This window comes from Diceros bicornis, chromosome 19 (genome assembly GCF_020826845.1).
Source record: "Diceros bicornis minor isolate mBicDic1 chromosome 19, mDicBic1.mat.cur, whole genome shotgun sequence".
Taxonomy (NCBI): Eukaryota; Metazoa; Chordata; class Mammalia; order Perissodactyla; family Rhinocerotidae; genus Diceros; species Diceros bicornis.
The window spans coordinates 23,857,291-23,870,652 of record NC_080758.1 but is presented as its reverse complement, the minus strand read 5'-3'; the positions used below and the strand labels follow the sequence as shown (position 1 = coordinate 23,870,652).

Sequence of the window (13,362 nt, the reverse complement as noted above, 5' to 3'; positions counted from 1 at the left end):
TGTGGCCCAAAAAAGGATCAGAATCCTTGTTCTTTAATAAACATTTCTCTTTGAATGGTGAGAATAGATTTTAGAAGAATTTTTAAAAATTTTATTATTAATGGCCTATACATAGATGACTTTTGATTTTTTCCCCCCTGGGTCATCATTGTGTTTTTATAATTGAGTGCCATTGCATGCCAGGATTATCATGACTGTTTATTAATAAGTTAAGGTTATTTTTACTAAGTCACATTTGATTGAAGACCACTTTACCACCAACAAAGTACTTCCATTCAGATTAATTCACTAAATCTTGGGCCGGCCCTGTGGCTTAGCAGTTAAGTGCGCGTGCTCCAATACTGGCGGCCCGGGCTTGGATCCCGGGCGCACACCGACACACCACTTGTCCGGCCATGCTGAGGCCGCGTCCCACATACAGCAACTAGTAGGATGTGCAACTGTGACATACAACTATCTACTGGGGCTTTGGGGAAAAAAAAAAGAGCAGGATTGGCAATAGACGTTAGCTCAGAGCCGGTCTTCCTCAGCAAAAAGAGGAGGATTAGCACAGATGTTAGCTCAGGGCTGATCTTCCTCAAAAAAAAAAATTCACTAAATCTTTATCACACTCAGTGGTCGTGGCAGACAGATGATTAGCCCAGTTTTGCAGAGGAGGAAGTGGGAATGAGGCTGGTTGGGTGACTCATCCCAGTTGCACTGCTGATCAGCAGCTGAGTTGAAAGACTGCAAGTCCAGTCCCACTTACTGCTGGTATACACAGTAGGAGCTTGCCTGGAAGTGGTCTCAGAGATGGCTGCGGATTTAACATTCCCTCTTGCTTGGCAAATGGTGGTTTGTAGCCAGATGGCCCAGGTGGGAGCTCTTCTCCCTTTTGGGAGAGTGTTTGGGAACTGAGAAGCCCCTGCAGTGATCCCAGTTACTACAAAGCCCTTTCCATGTTTGCCCTCCCAACAGAAGCAGGGAGCATCCTGATCTGCAGCTGTGGTGTCAGCCTTGGAAACAGCACTCAGGGGAGGGGAGATCTCATTCCAAACACATCCATGTCACTGAAGCCAAGAGCAAGGAGGAAGCCCCAAGCTATAGAACTTTGAACGGGCTTGTGGAGAAGCCCCCGTCCCTGCCCTTGCCCCGGTCTGTGGAGGAGTCGTATATCACCAGCGAGCACTGCTACCAGAAGCCCCGCGCCTATTACCCTGCTGTGGAGCAGAAGCTGGTGGTGGAGACTCGGGGCTCTGCCCTCGACGAAGCAGTCAACCCAATTCATGAGAATGGTGACGATTCCCTCTCTCCACGCCTAGGCTGGCCTCTAGACCAAGACAGGAGCAGGGGGGACGGTGACCCCAAACCTAGCTCCCCAAAGGTATGTGGCTCGCTCGTACTTGTTCTTAATTCACTGTTTGAGTGCTTGTAAGTTCTCCTCCTCGGGTTAAATGTTCAGTGGGATATGTTTATTATAAAATTGTATTTATTGTAAAATTGTATTTAAATTTGCTTATCATAGATGTGTTTTGATCTGTTAAAATGGGTGCAGTCAGGAGAGCCCACTTAAGCCAAAGACCATCGGTTCTGGGAAATGCCCATGAAGTGGCATAGTCAATGGGTGTGGGGGTGGAGAGGTGGGAAGTAGCAAGGAGGAAAGGTTTGATTGGAACTTGACAATAAATGAAACTAAGTTAGGAAAATGAGTTTTTTTCTTTAATGCAATTTACATTATAATTGCATTTAGGTGCTAATTCTTAGCATGAGCAAAGAATGAGTCAAGTGTTTTGTTGGGCATAAGTTTTTCAACACAATTCTATGATAGCTTTACTTTGGCTTTTAACTTCGCAGCCCTGACATAAGAACAGTTCGTTTTGTCAAAATATTTGCTGGTTTCATCAGTTTTCACAAGAGCTACTCTCAATTTTTTGTTATTCAAGTCATTCTCTTCTGGAGCCCCTTGTGTCATCCTCTTGCCAATATTGTCATCTTTAACTGTTCCTGGTCTCCTTCTGCCCTGTCCTCAGTTGTCAGTGAGGCTTGGTGTGATTTGAGAGCTTCTCCACTCTTGTCATCCTTACTTTCACAGACTTCACCCTATAGGTTGGGATCACCAGCATTAAATACGTTGCTGCATATTGCCAAGAGGGAGTGTTCTAGATTATAAGTCCCTCAAGGTGGGCATTGTACCTCATTCATCTGTGCCCTTCCCAGTGTCTAAACAGTGCTGGGCAAGGCTGGTAAAGACACAGTCTTTGGAGACAGATCCAGTTTCAAGTCTAGGCTCAGCGACTTGTTATCCGATTCTGAGTGGGTCCCTTCACTTCCTCAGACGTGTCTCCTCCCCCACCTGTAGAATGGGTGAGTGACAGTGCCCTCTCAGTTATTGTGCAACATATCTGTGAAAAGCTCTCAGCACATGGCTTTGCACATAGTAACCTCTAAATAAATACTAGCTAGGATCTATTTCATTTCAAATGAATGAATGAAAGGTTGAGATCACAAACTCCAGAAAAGGTTTGTGATCCTGCAGACTAGGCAGATTTCCTAGAGGCATCTGTCACATAATAAAAAAATCAGGAAATATTGGGCCTAAACAAGGCAGCCAGGATTATAAATCTCTTTCATTGATGGCAGGCTGACCGTAGGCTGGTACTGTGTTTTATAGACCGTATCCTATTTCATCCTCATGAACCTTTAAAGTAGGTTTTACTACTTCCATCTTTCCCATGTGGGAACAGAGGCTCAGAGAGGTGAAGTAACTCATCCAAGTTCACATGTTCAGCAAGACACGGACCTAGGACTTCAAACTAGCTTGTCTGACTCCCACATGCTAACCATTGTCTACACTCACCCTGCTATACTCTGATCTCAGGGCTCTGGAAGCCATTCTCTGAGGCCTACTTCAGGCCTAGGGCATTGGGCGAGTCACTCCACTGGGAGGCAGCTGTGAGGCCCTCTGAGCCAGAGGTCTGTGCTGCCCTGAGGCGGTCATGATGGCTACAGCAGGCATTCTTCTGCTCAGTGCCCAAGAGAGAAGGAGGAGAGGGAGATGGAGATTTGGAATGTTCAAACTGCAACTGATTTTTCAGGTGGCTGGTTGGAGAAGGGGCTGGGAGCTGTCTCCACTCAGTAACTTAAATGTTGTTGCACCTCCAGGTGAGGGAATATGTCTCCAAAAAGGTCCTACCAGAGGAAGCCCCTGCTCGGAAGCTGCTGGACAGAGGCGGAGAGGGGCTGCTGAGCACCCAGCATCAGTGGCAGTTCAACCTGCTGACCCACGTGGAATCTCTTCAGGATGAAGTCACCCACAGGATGGACTCCATTGAAAAGGAGCTTGATGGTAGGGCTCCTTCCTTGGCTCCCTGCCTGTTGGCAGGCACTGTGAGCCTGCCCGGATGAGCTGCTTTCTGAACCCCCAATCTAGCTCTGCAGGGATAGCTATATTTTTGCCTCCTCTTCTTTTCAGTCTTACTCACCTCCATTCTCCCCTCTAGATGGGCAAGCCTCACTTTTAGTATTTATCGGACACTTCTAAGGCCTGTGTGATGTCAGGGGTCCTGCCTCTCTTGCCCAGTCCCTTCTGCAAGGAGAATGTGCAGGAAAGCAACTGGACTCTGCTTGCAGGCAGTGTGTGATCTGAGCAAATCTCAACTAACCAAGTTCTGTGGGGAATTGAAACTTTGACTTACTTGAGTTTTTAGGATGTCTGAGGATTCATCTGAAAAAACTTTTATCTTAGCCTTTGGTAAAATCTAAAATGAAGGCTTCTCCTCTTTATCAGCAGAGATTTAAGAACTTGACTGAGTCATTTGTGTAGCCCCTGAGTATTTCTCCCAGATGTTAGTGCTAACACATGGGCCTGGAGGACTGAACTTGTGATGATGAACATGATAAAGTTCAGTGTTTTTTGATCCCCAGGAAGTTGCCAGTTTGGTTTTTGAAGACAAAATTCCTTCTTGATTGTTCACTTATTTCCTAATTATTTGTTTTCATCTTTTTTTTTTTTTTTTTTTTTTGGTGAGGAAGGTTGGCCCTGAGCTAACATCTGTGCCCATCTTCCTCTATTTCGTGGTGAGTCTCCGCCACAGCACGTCTTTTTTTTTTTTTTAAGATTTATTTTTTTCCCTCCCCCAAAGCCCCAGTAGATAGTTGTATGTCACAGCTGCACATCCTTCTAGTTGCTGTATATGGGACGCGGCCTCAGCATGGCCGGAGAAGCGGTGCGTCGGTGCGCGCCCGGGATCCGAACCCGGGCCGCCAGCATCGGAGCGCGCGCACTTAACCGCCAAGCCACGGGGCCGGCCCGCCACAGCACGTCTTGATGAGTGGTGTGGGTCCACACCTGGGATCTGAACCCGTGAACCCCGGGCCGCCAAAGTGGAGCACACTGATCTTAACCACTACACCACTGGGCCGGCCCCTGTTTTCATCTTTAACATGGAGCCCAATTAAGAAATAAATGTTTTGTTTGATGTGTGAGGATTGTGAGTACAGTCAGGCTATTATTACTGTAATTGGGGCTATAAAACATACTTAGATGAAATAATTCAGAAAAATGCCATGTGTTACACAAGCTAGGGTCATGAGGTGTGGTCAGGAAGTTTGTATGGCTGAGGCCATGCCAGGGGAAGCAATAACATGAAGGCTTCCTGGGACTCCTGGGACTGAAGTGGAGCCTTGAAGAGAGTGACATTTTCTGCTGGAGAGGGGGTGACTCGGGGTAGATGATAAGATGACTGGCTCCACTGGAAAGGGATTGCCCTGTTGGAGGACAGTGAGAAAGAGAGACCTATAGGCCCTCAAGTTTACGTCCTGCCCCTGAGGCAAACCTGAGGAACTGGGAATGGGAGGCTAATTCAGGGTCCATTGTGAGGGCATTTCTGGAAGGGGGAGTGTTTCTGTCGCTCTTTTACTCCTGAAAGGTTTCCTTGGGCTCCTTAGAATTGTAACTGATGCCACTGTCTGTGAAAACTCTACTATTATCGAGCTGAGAGAGGTTCAATGCCAGACTGAAAATTGTAGATTTTTGAGAGAATGGCAGTAGGAGTGGCCCTGGGTCCCTGAGGCTTAGCACCATGGAAACAGGGTGAATGTTCTGTTGTTGCCAAAAGAACCTGTCCTTAGGGCAGAAGTCAGAGCCTACCTACTTCTAACTCACTGCTTTGTGCCCCTGGCACCCCGCCCCCGCCAATCACCCAGCTTGGGCTGCTCCAGCCCTGGGCTCACTGAGTGGGCAGTGTGGTGAGGATGATAAACTTGTGCTCCCTTCTCTGACCTTCCAGAGGACTTCTTATGTGTCCCACTGATTTGGGACCACATACTCTGTTCGTGTTCTAATACTCCAGGCCCTGAGAGGTTACCAAGGAAGCATGAAAATCAATTATAAAGTTTAAAGATTTTATTCAGGTAAAGAGACTTTTGCATTGTATTTAATTAAGATTAGTCAGAATCCCATTTTATTTCTACTATAGTAGGGAGTGAAGTCTCTTCATTTCATCTGAATACCATCAAGCTAAGCTCAGCTTTTACAGGAATTTGAATACAATATTCCTTTTTAAAAAAGGCTAGTAAGCTATTATATTGACAAATATATATACTTTTTAAAATGTCGTTTTAATATTAACCATTATTTAAGAATTTATTTAGCTGTGTGAACAATATCATAAAAGACAAAAGATGTTTAATGACCACGAAAATATTGGATCTTTTAGCAATAGGAATATTATTTTAACAAGAAAAGTTATTGGTGTCGGCCCAGTGGCGCAGTGGTTAAGTGTGCGCACTCTGCTACAGTGGTCCGGGGTTCGCGGGTTTGGATCCCGGGCGCGCACCGACGCACTGCTTGTCAAGCCATGCTGTGGCGGCATCCCATATAAAGTAGGGGAAGATGGGCACGGATTAATATCCGATTGGCCCAGGGCCAATCTTCCTCAGCAAAAAAGAGGAGGATTGGCATCAGATATTAGCTCAGGGCTGATCTTCCTCACAAAAAAAAAGACAAACAGTTACCTTAGCACTGGCCTCTATCCAGAAGGTCTGGGAGAGTGTATTTGAAATGGAACTTTACCTTTATAACCTTCTGCCTTGCTTACAATCATTTTACTGCTGAGAAGCTGTTGAGCTTCCTTAAAAGAGAAACTTGGGGTGATGGCCCAGCACATGGTACGGAGAGAAGGCTGGCCTGCTAGATGCTGGGGTCCAGAGAAGATGCTGTTGGCTCCCACAGTTCTGGGTCTGGTCTTCAGCCCTGCAGATCTAGAGAGAAGGCTTCCACTTTAGGGGCTCCAAACATTCCTCTTAACTGAGCTCAGAGACTGTTGAGTGGCCTGGACTCTTCTGGTCTGCGCACTGGTGCTCTTTCTCCCTGTGCAAGCCTCCTGGGTCACCACAATGTCGAGGGGTGTCTTTGTGAGCCTAGAACCAGATCTGAGGTAGTTACAGTGACCTTAAGAGGGCACCTTTCAGCAATTGTAGGATCATCTTGCCAAGGATGGACTCACTGACATCTCTTTCTGCTGGAACTGACCCAGCCAGCCCTGACTGCCTCTTCTTCAGACTCACTCAGATGAGCTCGTCCAGCATTGGCTTCAGGTCTTTTCTCCATTTATTCTTGTGCCCTTTTGCTGAGCAGTCCCCTATCTCCTTCTAGTTTTTGTTTTGTTTTTAAGACTTACTAATGTATTGAAACTGGTCACTATAGAGTTTTTATTTCTCAGGAGGTCACTAGTCACTCCTATGTGACTTTGATCCTTTACTCTTGGTTTTCAAGTTCAGGTCTGAGAAGGCAGTCTTATTTTTCTTGTTTTCAAGCCCTTGTACTTGTTGGGATCAGGAAGAGGGAAGGTTCTTCCTCCTTGGAACCTGTAAATACGAACAAGAAATCTGATTGAGGGGGAAAGGTAAGCTCTGCAGAGCCCAAGCCGTCAGTGGGGCATTTTGCTAGGCCATTTCCACATTCTCTCAGTGCCTTTGTTGAGCGCCTACTGTGTTCCAGGCACAATTGAGTATTAGGGATGTAATGGTTAGCAAGGCAGACTCGGCCTCTGCCCTCATGGAGCTTGGTCTTGTGGTAGAAACAGATATTAATGAAATCATCCCATTATATATAATTACAAACCAGGGTAGGTACTCCAAAGGAGGACAGCATGTGATAGCATGGCACCCGTAACACAGGGACCAGATTTAAGGTGGAGGGCTGGGTCTGAGGAGGGGACAGGATTGTGTATGAGGCGTCAAACTGCTTGAGGAACAGGCACTGGGTGGGTCTTTCTCTTTCTGCATCTCTGGCTCCAGGGTCCAGAAGGTGCTCTGTGCAGGTTGGTGCGTGAACTAGAAAATCTACAGGCAGGCTAGGGTAAGCGCAGGGCCTACCTGGAGGGGCTGGCTCTTGTCAAAGATGCAAGGTTCCAAGATGGCCTCTTCCCAAATGCCAAAGCTTCAGGGAGTGGCTTGGGGAAGAACAAGCATCTTTCTTATAGAGAAATCCCTGTTCTTGGGAGCAAGACAGCCTTTTAAATATTGAACTAATTATAATCAAGTGTGTTAGTACCTAGACATCTTACATTAAATACTTAGAGAAAATAAAATCAGAGTATTCTGTGCTACTGATGATAGGAATTAATGTGAAGCAAATCAGAATTTGTGGTGATAAAAAGAGACTTTTTCAGGGCCAGGCCTGAGGCCTAGTGGTTAAGTTCGGCATGCGCCGCTTCAGCGGCCCAGGTTTGCAGGTTTGGATCCTGAGCATGGACCTACACCGCTCATCAGCCATGCTGTTGCGGCAACCCACATATAAAAATAGAGGAAGATTGGCAACAGATGTTAGCTCAGGGTAAATCTTTCTCAGCAAAAAAAAAAAAAAAAAAAAAAAAAAGGTGGGGGTGGCGTCTGGCCCTCTGTCATAGGGGTTGAGTTTGGTGCGCTCCGCTTAGGTGGCCGGGTTCGTGGGTTTGGATCCCAGGTACAGACCTACACCACTCATCAGCCATGCTATGGCAGCGACCCACATACAAAATAGAGGAAGACTGGCACAGATCTTAGCTCAGGGCTAATCTTCTTCAAGCAAAAAAAGAGGAAGATTGGCAATAGATGTTAGCTCAGGGCGAATCTTCATCAGCAAAAAAAATGAAAATAGACTTTTTCAAGTCCCTTAAGATTCTCATTTTTCTTAAAAGGAGGCTAAAACACCAGGCTCTCTGATTTCTAACATTGGAAAGCCTTATAAAGATTGGGCAGTAACACTGAGAAAGGTGGATCCTTCAAAGCCTTCTCGATGCTAGAGCTGCACTAACGCAGTAGTCACTAGCTATGTATGACTATTTAGTTAAAATTGAATAAAATTTAAATTCAGTTCCTCAGTTGCACTAGCCACGTTTTAAATACTCAGTAGCTACACATGGCTAGTGGCTACTGTTTTAGAAAACACAGATGAAGACCATTTCCATTGTCGCAGAAAGTTCTATTGAACTGCACTGCTGTAAAGCACTTGAGCTTTGTCCTAGCAGTAATACTTTGTAGAGAGGGTGATGAGTCAATGTTGCCTGAAATGGCCCTCCCTCCCCGCCCCCCGAGTGCTCAGATGGGATAGGGTGCTGGAATTCTTGCTGATGTTCTTGCAAATCAAGTGTTGAGAACTCACTGGGTCTTCTCTCTCTTCTGCCTACAGTGTTGGAGAGCTGGCTGGACTACACTGGGGAACTGGAGCCCCCGGAGCCGCTGGCCAGGCTTCCACAGCTCAAGCATTGCATCAAGCAGCTGCTGACGGACCTGGGCAAGGTGCAGCAGATTGCACTCTGCTGCTCAACATGAAACTGGGCACCCAAAACTAATGGGGGCACAATCCTGGGGCACCTGCAGGAGGAGCTTCGCATATTTAAATAAATAAACCTAGCATGCCGAATGCACGTGACACCGATTGACTTCAGGGATCTGGGCAGGGGGTGTGATGGACATTGGACAAAGAGGCCATTTTGGCTGCTGGAGGGCAGGGCACTCTGATCTCAGAGCCTACCAAGAAGGTAGCAAATAGACTCTTGAGATTCCCTCCTTCTGTGCACATCGTTGAATGGAGAGTGAGTCTTTTTGCACAAACTTCACTTGAAATCGTGCCACTGATGATAAATGGAATGAGAGCCAAAAAAGTTTAGTTGGAAACAGTTGCAAATTCAACTTGCAGCTTATTTAATTGACTTTTCTGTCAGGTTGGGGCGCATGCCAAGCCTTCTGGTTGCTGCGTGGCATGGATTTAGGCAACAAGCATCATTTTCATTTTTCCAGCTTTGTGGGAATGTTGTGACTTCACCAATCTGTGGAAGCTGGGATGGAGCAGAGCCCTTGGCTACCCTGCCTTCTCATTAGGACTCTTCTTCACTTCTCTCACCACATCTCTTGCATGACTTCATGGTACCGGGGACAAGTTTTGTATGCTTTCACCCCAGAGCTGGCCGGGTTGTGTCTTTTGTAGCAGAGCCCATACAGCCTGTGGAGGAACTAGAATCTCACTGTAACAAGAACCGAGGAGGAGTTCCGCACTGAAGCAGGCAGGGTCTAGAGCCCAAAGGACAGCATTTTCTACCCACTTCTTAATATTGACAGCCCCCCAGTTCTGTTCAGTGTCCAAAAAGTGTTTCCTAAAATTTTGAACTCTTTCACTGTAAAGATTTGTTACAAAGAATGTGGTTTGGGCAATTACTTTATTTTATATTGTTGTAAGGAAACTTCAGATTCTACATGTGCCGCTTTCTGCTTCCCTGAAGGGTGTGTGTTCAGTAGTCGGCATTTTCAGAATTGTTTTAATATACTTTAACACTTTAAATTTTCTGTTTGTATTATTTTGTGAGATCAAGGTGATTGTGCTGCTTAAGGTCCAGGTACAGTTTGTATCTTTTGAGACAATATTTGTTACTCTTGCAGGTTACGGTTCCCCGTGTAATTGCTCTATTGTTTTGTTTTTCCTTACTAGGCCGAGTTAAAGAAAATGTTCCATGCTTTGAGGAGTGACCCGTTTCACCATTTAGTTTTCTTATCACTAAAGGCAAAAATCAAAGCACAGTTGTCCATTAACACTCACAATTATGGGTTTATGAATCTGTAATGTTATATGCTGCAAATATTTACTATGTAAACGTGAAGTAGCCATTATCTCAATAGCAAAGACAGTATCTCCAGCAACCTTTCGAATGGTTAAGCTTTAAGGCACAGGTCATTGTGGTCATGAAGGCCTCTGTACCAAGATCTGTTTCAGGGAATACTCTGTCTAGTGATTTGTTCACCATTTGATATAAAATGAATTTAGGGCAAGTTGACCTGCTATCGCTTATCCATCAGAGGGAATACATGTGGCTATGACATCTGTAATAAAGCTGACGCAATTCCTCTACAAGAGGCTGTTTCCCATTGCTAATATTGGTGTTTCTGGTGTGAGAAGAAATGCTCAAGGAGTGTGCATGGCATCTATGTTTTGCATAATTTATCAGACAGCCACATTATAAGAATTGTCTGATGCTTGTCTGAAAAAGGAAGAAACAGGATGATTTTCTATAGCCACAACTGTGTGGTATGACTGTTGTATTAGATTACTAATTTTTCTTTTCTGAAAAGAACATTCGAACATATCTGGGGAAGCTGTAACTTTAATGTAGTCAATCTCATGTCTTTTTAAAAGATGGAAGCAGAAACTGAATTACCCTAATTTTGCCAAGTGGCCATTATTGGGTTTATTGTTTAAATTTTGTAAAGGAAATAATCCCATTTCACTCATTGTGACTTTTATCCTTAGGGAAGCGGAGATGACTCCAAGTTCTGATAACCTCTGTGTGCTTCTCTAATTTAAAGCCATGTTGAGGGGCTCCACCCCAATTCCTGGGTCAAGTTGAATTAACCCCAAGTTGGAGCACTGGACACTGTTATTTGCAAATATTACTGTTACCATTTAGAAATATATACACTACCTAAGTTTTCTTTTGAGAAAAACTACCCATCTATAAAAAATTGCCTTGACAAAAACAGTTCTGGTTTGACTAATCATTTTGTTTAAGTGATGAGTGTATGCAAGGTGGACCCTTGATGAGCCAACATTGCACTGTGGATACATATCTATGTTTACGCGCTATTAGAACAGAAGGCGCTGTATATAGAAATATTGCTTTGAAGCAATATTTGCAAAACATGCAAACTTCTGTATCTGTATTTGGAAAAAATAAAACATTTTTGTTGCTATGTTTCAGTCACGTTATTGAATTATAAAGTTGTCTATTTTTAATAAGCATTAATTTTTTTTATAAACATTACCTTTTAAAGGAAGCATGCTTTTACATTCTAAAGATTTATCTTCTGCAGGGAGGCAGATTCAAGCTCAAAATCCTAAATCCCAAGAACGTATGCAAAATACTGTTGAATTCATTTAAGTGTCTTTAATATTCAAAAGTAAAATGCCCCCACACCATACTTGCTCATACTTTGTGGTGTGAGCTGCAGGCTTGTTAGATTGTGATTGTTGCAAGCACTGCAGGGAAGACAGATTTTGCTTTCCTTATATTAAGAGATGGCCCCTGCTGCAATTAGGACCCTTCAGAGACCAACCCAAACTGCCTATGGACCCCAATTAGCTCCTTCCTGGGTGAACAGACGACTCAAGGAAGAGACTTGCAGATTTCATAGCAGAGCTTCCCTATTATTCCCACATTCCTTCTTCCCTTTCTAAACAATTATGCTTATTAATAAAATGAAAGGAGGCAGTTAGAGAGAGATTAACTCCAGCAATGTGAATTATCCATTAGTTCACACCAGTTCTGCTTCTTAAATCCTTCTAGAGGTCTAAAATTGGGCTAGGCAGGAGAGGCGAGTGTGGAATCTTAAACCAGAACTCACAAGAACTAACCTATCTCTGTCACTAAAACACTTATAAATAGCCCTACAGCTTGAGCCTTTTGAGAAACTTGTGCCCAAAGGGCAGGCTGGTGGAGCAAGTTGGTAGCACAATTAGTACAGAGATAACCAGTTAAGTAAGCACTAATAGACCCAGCTATTTGCACGATTCCGAAACCCACAAGCACCAATAAGGCGTACCACTATCTTTTCAGGTAGCAAACAAACTCAGATTGTAGCCAATGAGAGGTAGGGGCGAATACATAACCCAGGCTGCTGGAACCCTCATTACACAGACTCTAACTAAACAAAGGAAATCCAAGTGAGGTCCTGGGGAGCGCGCAGGAGAAAAATTTCCCAAATGTGGAGGCCTTGGCCTAGTCAACACGTAGTGATCCCACAAAAGCCAAGGAAGGCCAAGTGAATAGGAAACAAAGGCTTTATTCTCATGGGCTCCCAACTTGGTTTCGCCACCGGCCAGAAAGGAGGTTGATTTTCTCGGGAAAATAAACCCAGTAAGGGACGAACGGAAGGGACACACCAGTCTACAGGAACTGCCAAAACTCGTTTTCCGTTAACGCGGAGTAGGGAGCCAGGCTCAGGCCCCCGGACCCGATCGTGGCTCCAGTCCACAGAGCGCCCGGGCCGCCCGCAGCTCCGCCGCTCAGCCGGTGATGCGCACATCGGTGCGGCGGCGAAGCCGGCGGGCCCGCGCCGCCTCGGGCAGGATGGCGAGCAGCTGCTCCTGCACCAGCATCTCCACGATTTGCTCCTTCGTGCGAATGTCGGGCCGCAGCCACTGGCGGGAGAGCTCCCGCAGCTGCCGAAATGCCTCCCGCGGGCCTGCCGCGTCCTGGTAGCGGAACTGCCGGAAACGCTGGCGGAACGTCTCCGGGCCGGGCCGGGAGCCGCCGGGGCCTGGAGGGGAGCGCGGAGCGGCTTCGGCAAGCGGCGCGGGGCGCAGGAGTGCGGGCCCGAGGGCCAGCTCCAGGGCCGCGGCGGCCGCCGCGGGAGGCGTAGGAATCGCTTCGGGGATCGCGGCGTTGGGGCAGGAGGGCTCGGGGGCAGGCGGTGGGGCCTCAAGGGTCGACGAGGAGCCCGCAGAGTTACACTCCGGGCCTGAGCTCGGGCTGGCTCCTTCCTCTTTCTCTGGCGGCGGCGCGGGGCTCCCAGAAGCTGCCAAGCTCGGCTCGGTCGCTGCCATGACTCCGGCTCCGGACGTCACCCTTTGTCCCGCAGCTGTTGGGTCAGCACTGCGTCTGCGCGGGGGCGGGGTGACGAGGGAGACGTCCTGCTAAAGGGCAGAGCAGGCGCAACCCCGCGGGGGGCGGACACGGGCGCACCGAGAGCGCGCCGAGGCTGCCAGCACCAGCTCAGCGCCTGGGGCGGCCGGAAGCGGAAGTCGCCGAGGGCTTCTCCATGCAGAGCTCGGCGCGCGAGCGTCGGAGAGCTGCGTCCCGGCTCCCGGACGTGGCGCCCCCTCGCGTTCGCGAGTCGCGTCCGGCGGCGGCT

General features: G+C 46.8%; 2 protein-coding genes across 4 annotated transcripts in view; one reads left to right on the top strand and one right to left on the bottom strand.

Annotated features, from left to right (window-relative positions):
* The window catches only part of PHF20 (PHD finger protein 20), a 152,043-nt gene extending 140,841 nt beyond the window's left edge, over window positions 1-11,202 (top strand). For all 3 annotated transcript variants that reach the window (XM_058562789.1, XM_058562788.1, XM_058562786.1), the window contains 3 exons: window positions 958-1,363; window positions 3,142-3,325; window positions 8,651-11,202. In XM_058562789.1, coding sequence (XP_058418772.1) covers window positions 958-1,363; window positions 3,142-3,325; window positions 8,651-8,793 — 733 coding nt within the window. In that variant the 3' untranslated portion in view covers window positions 8,794-11,202. The remainder of the gene's footprint in view (window positions 1-957; window positions 1,364-3,141; window positions 3,326-8,650) is intronic.
* A 1,069-nt stretch (window positions 11,203-12,271) lies between these two features.
* Window positions 12,272-13,150, bottom strand: SCAND1 (SCAN domain containing 1). The gene has a single exon (XM_058562790.1). The coding sequence runs from the start codon at window positions 13,052-13,054 to the stop codon at window positions 12,515-12,517; it is 540 nt and encodes a 179-aa protein (XP_058418773.1). The 5' UTR covers window positions 13,055-13,150; the 3' UTR covers window positions 12,272-12,514.
* Between the last annotated feature and the right edge of the window lie 212 nt (window positions 13,151-13,362).

Coding starts and splice junctions, on each gene's coding strand:
- SCAND1 (XM_058562790.1), bottom strand. CDS start 13,054: ATGGCAGCGACCGAGCCGAGCTTGGCAGCTTCTGGGAGCCCCGCGCCG.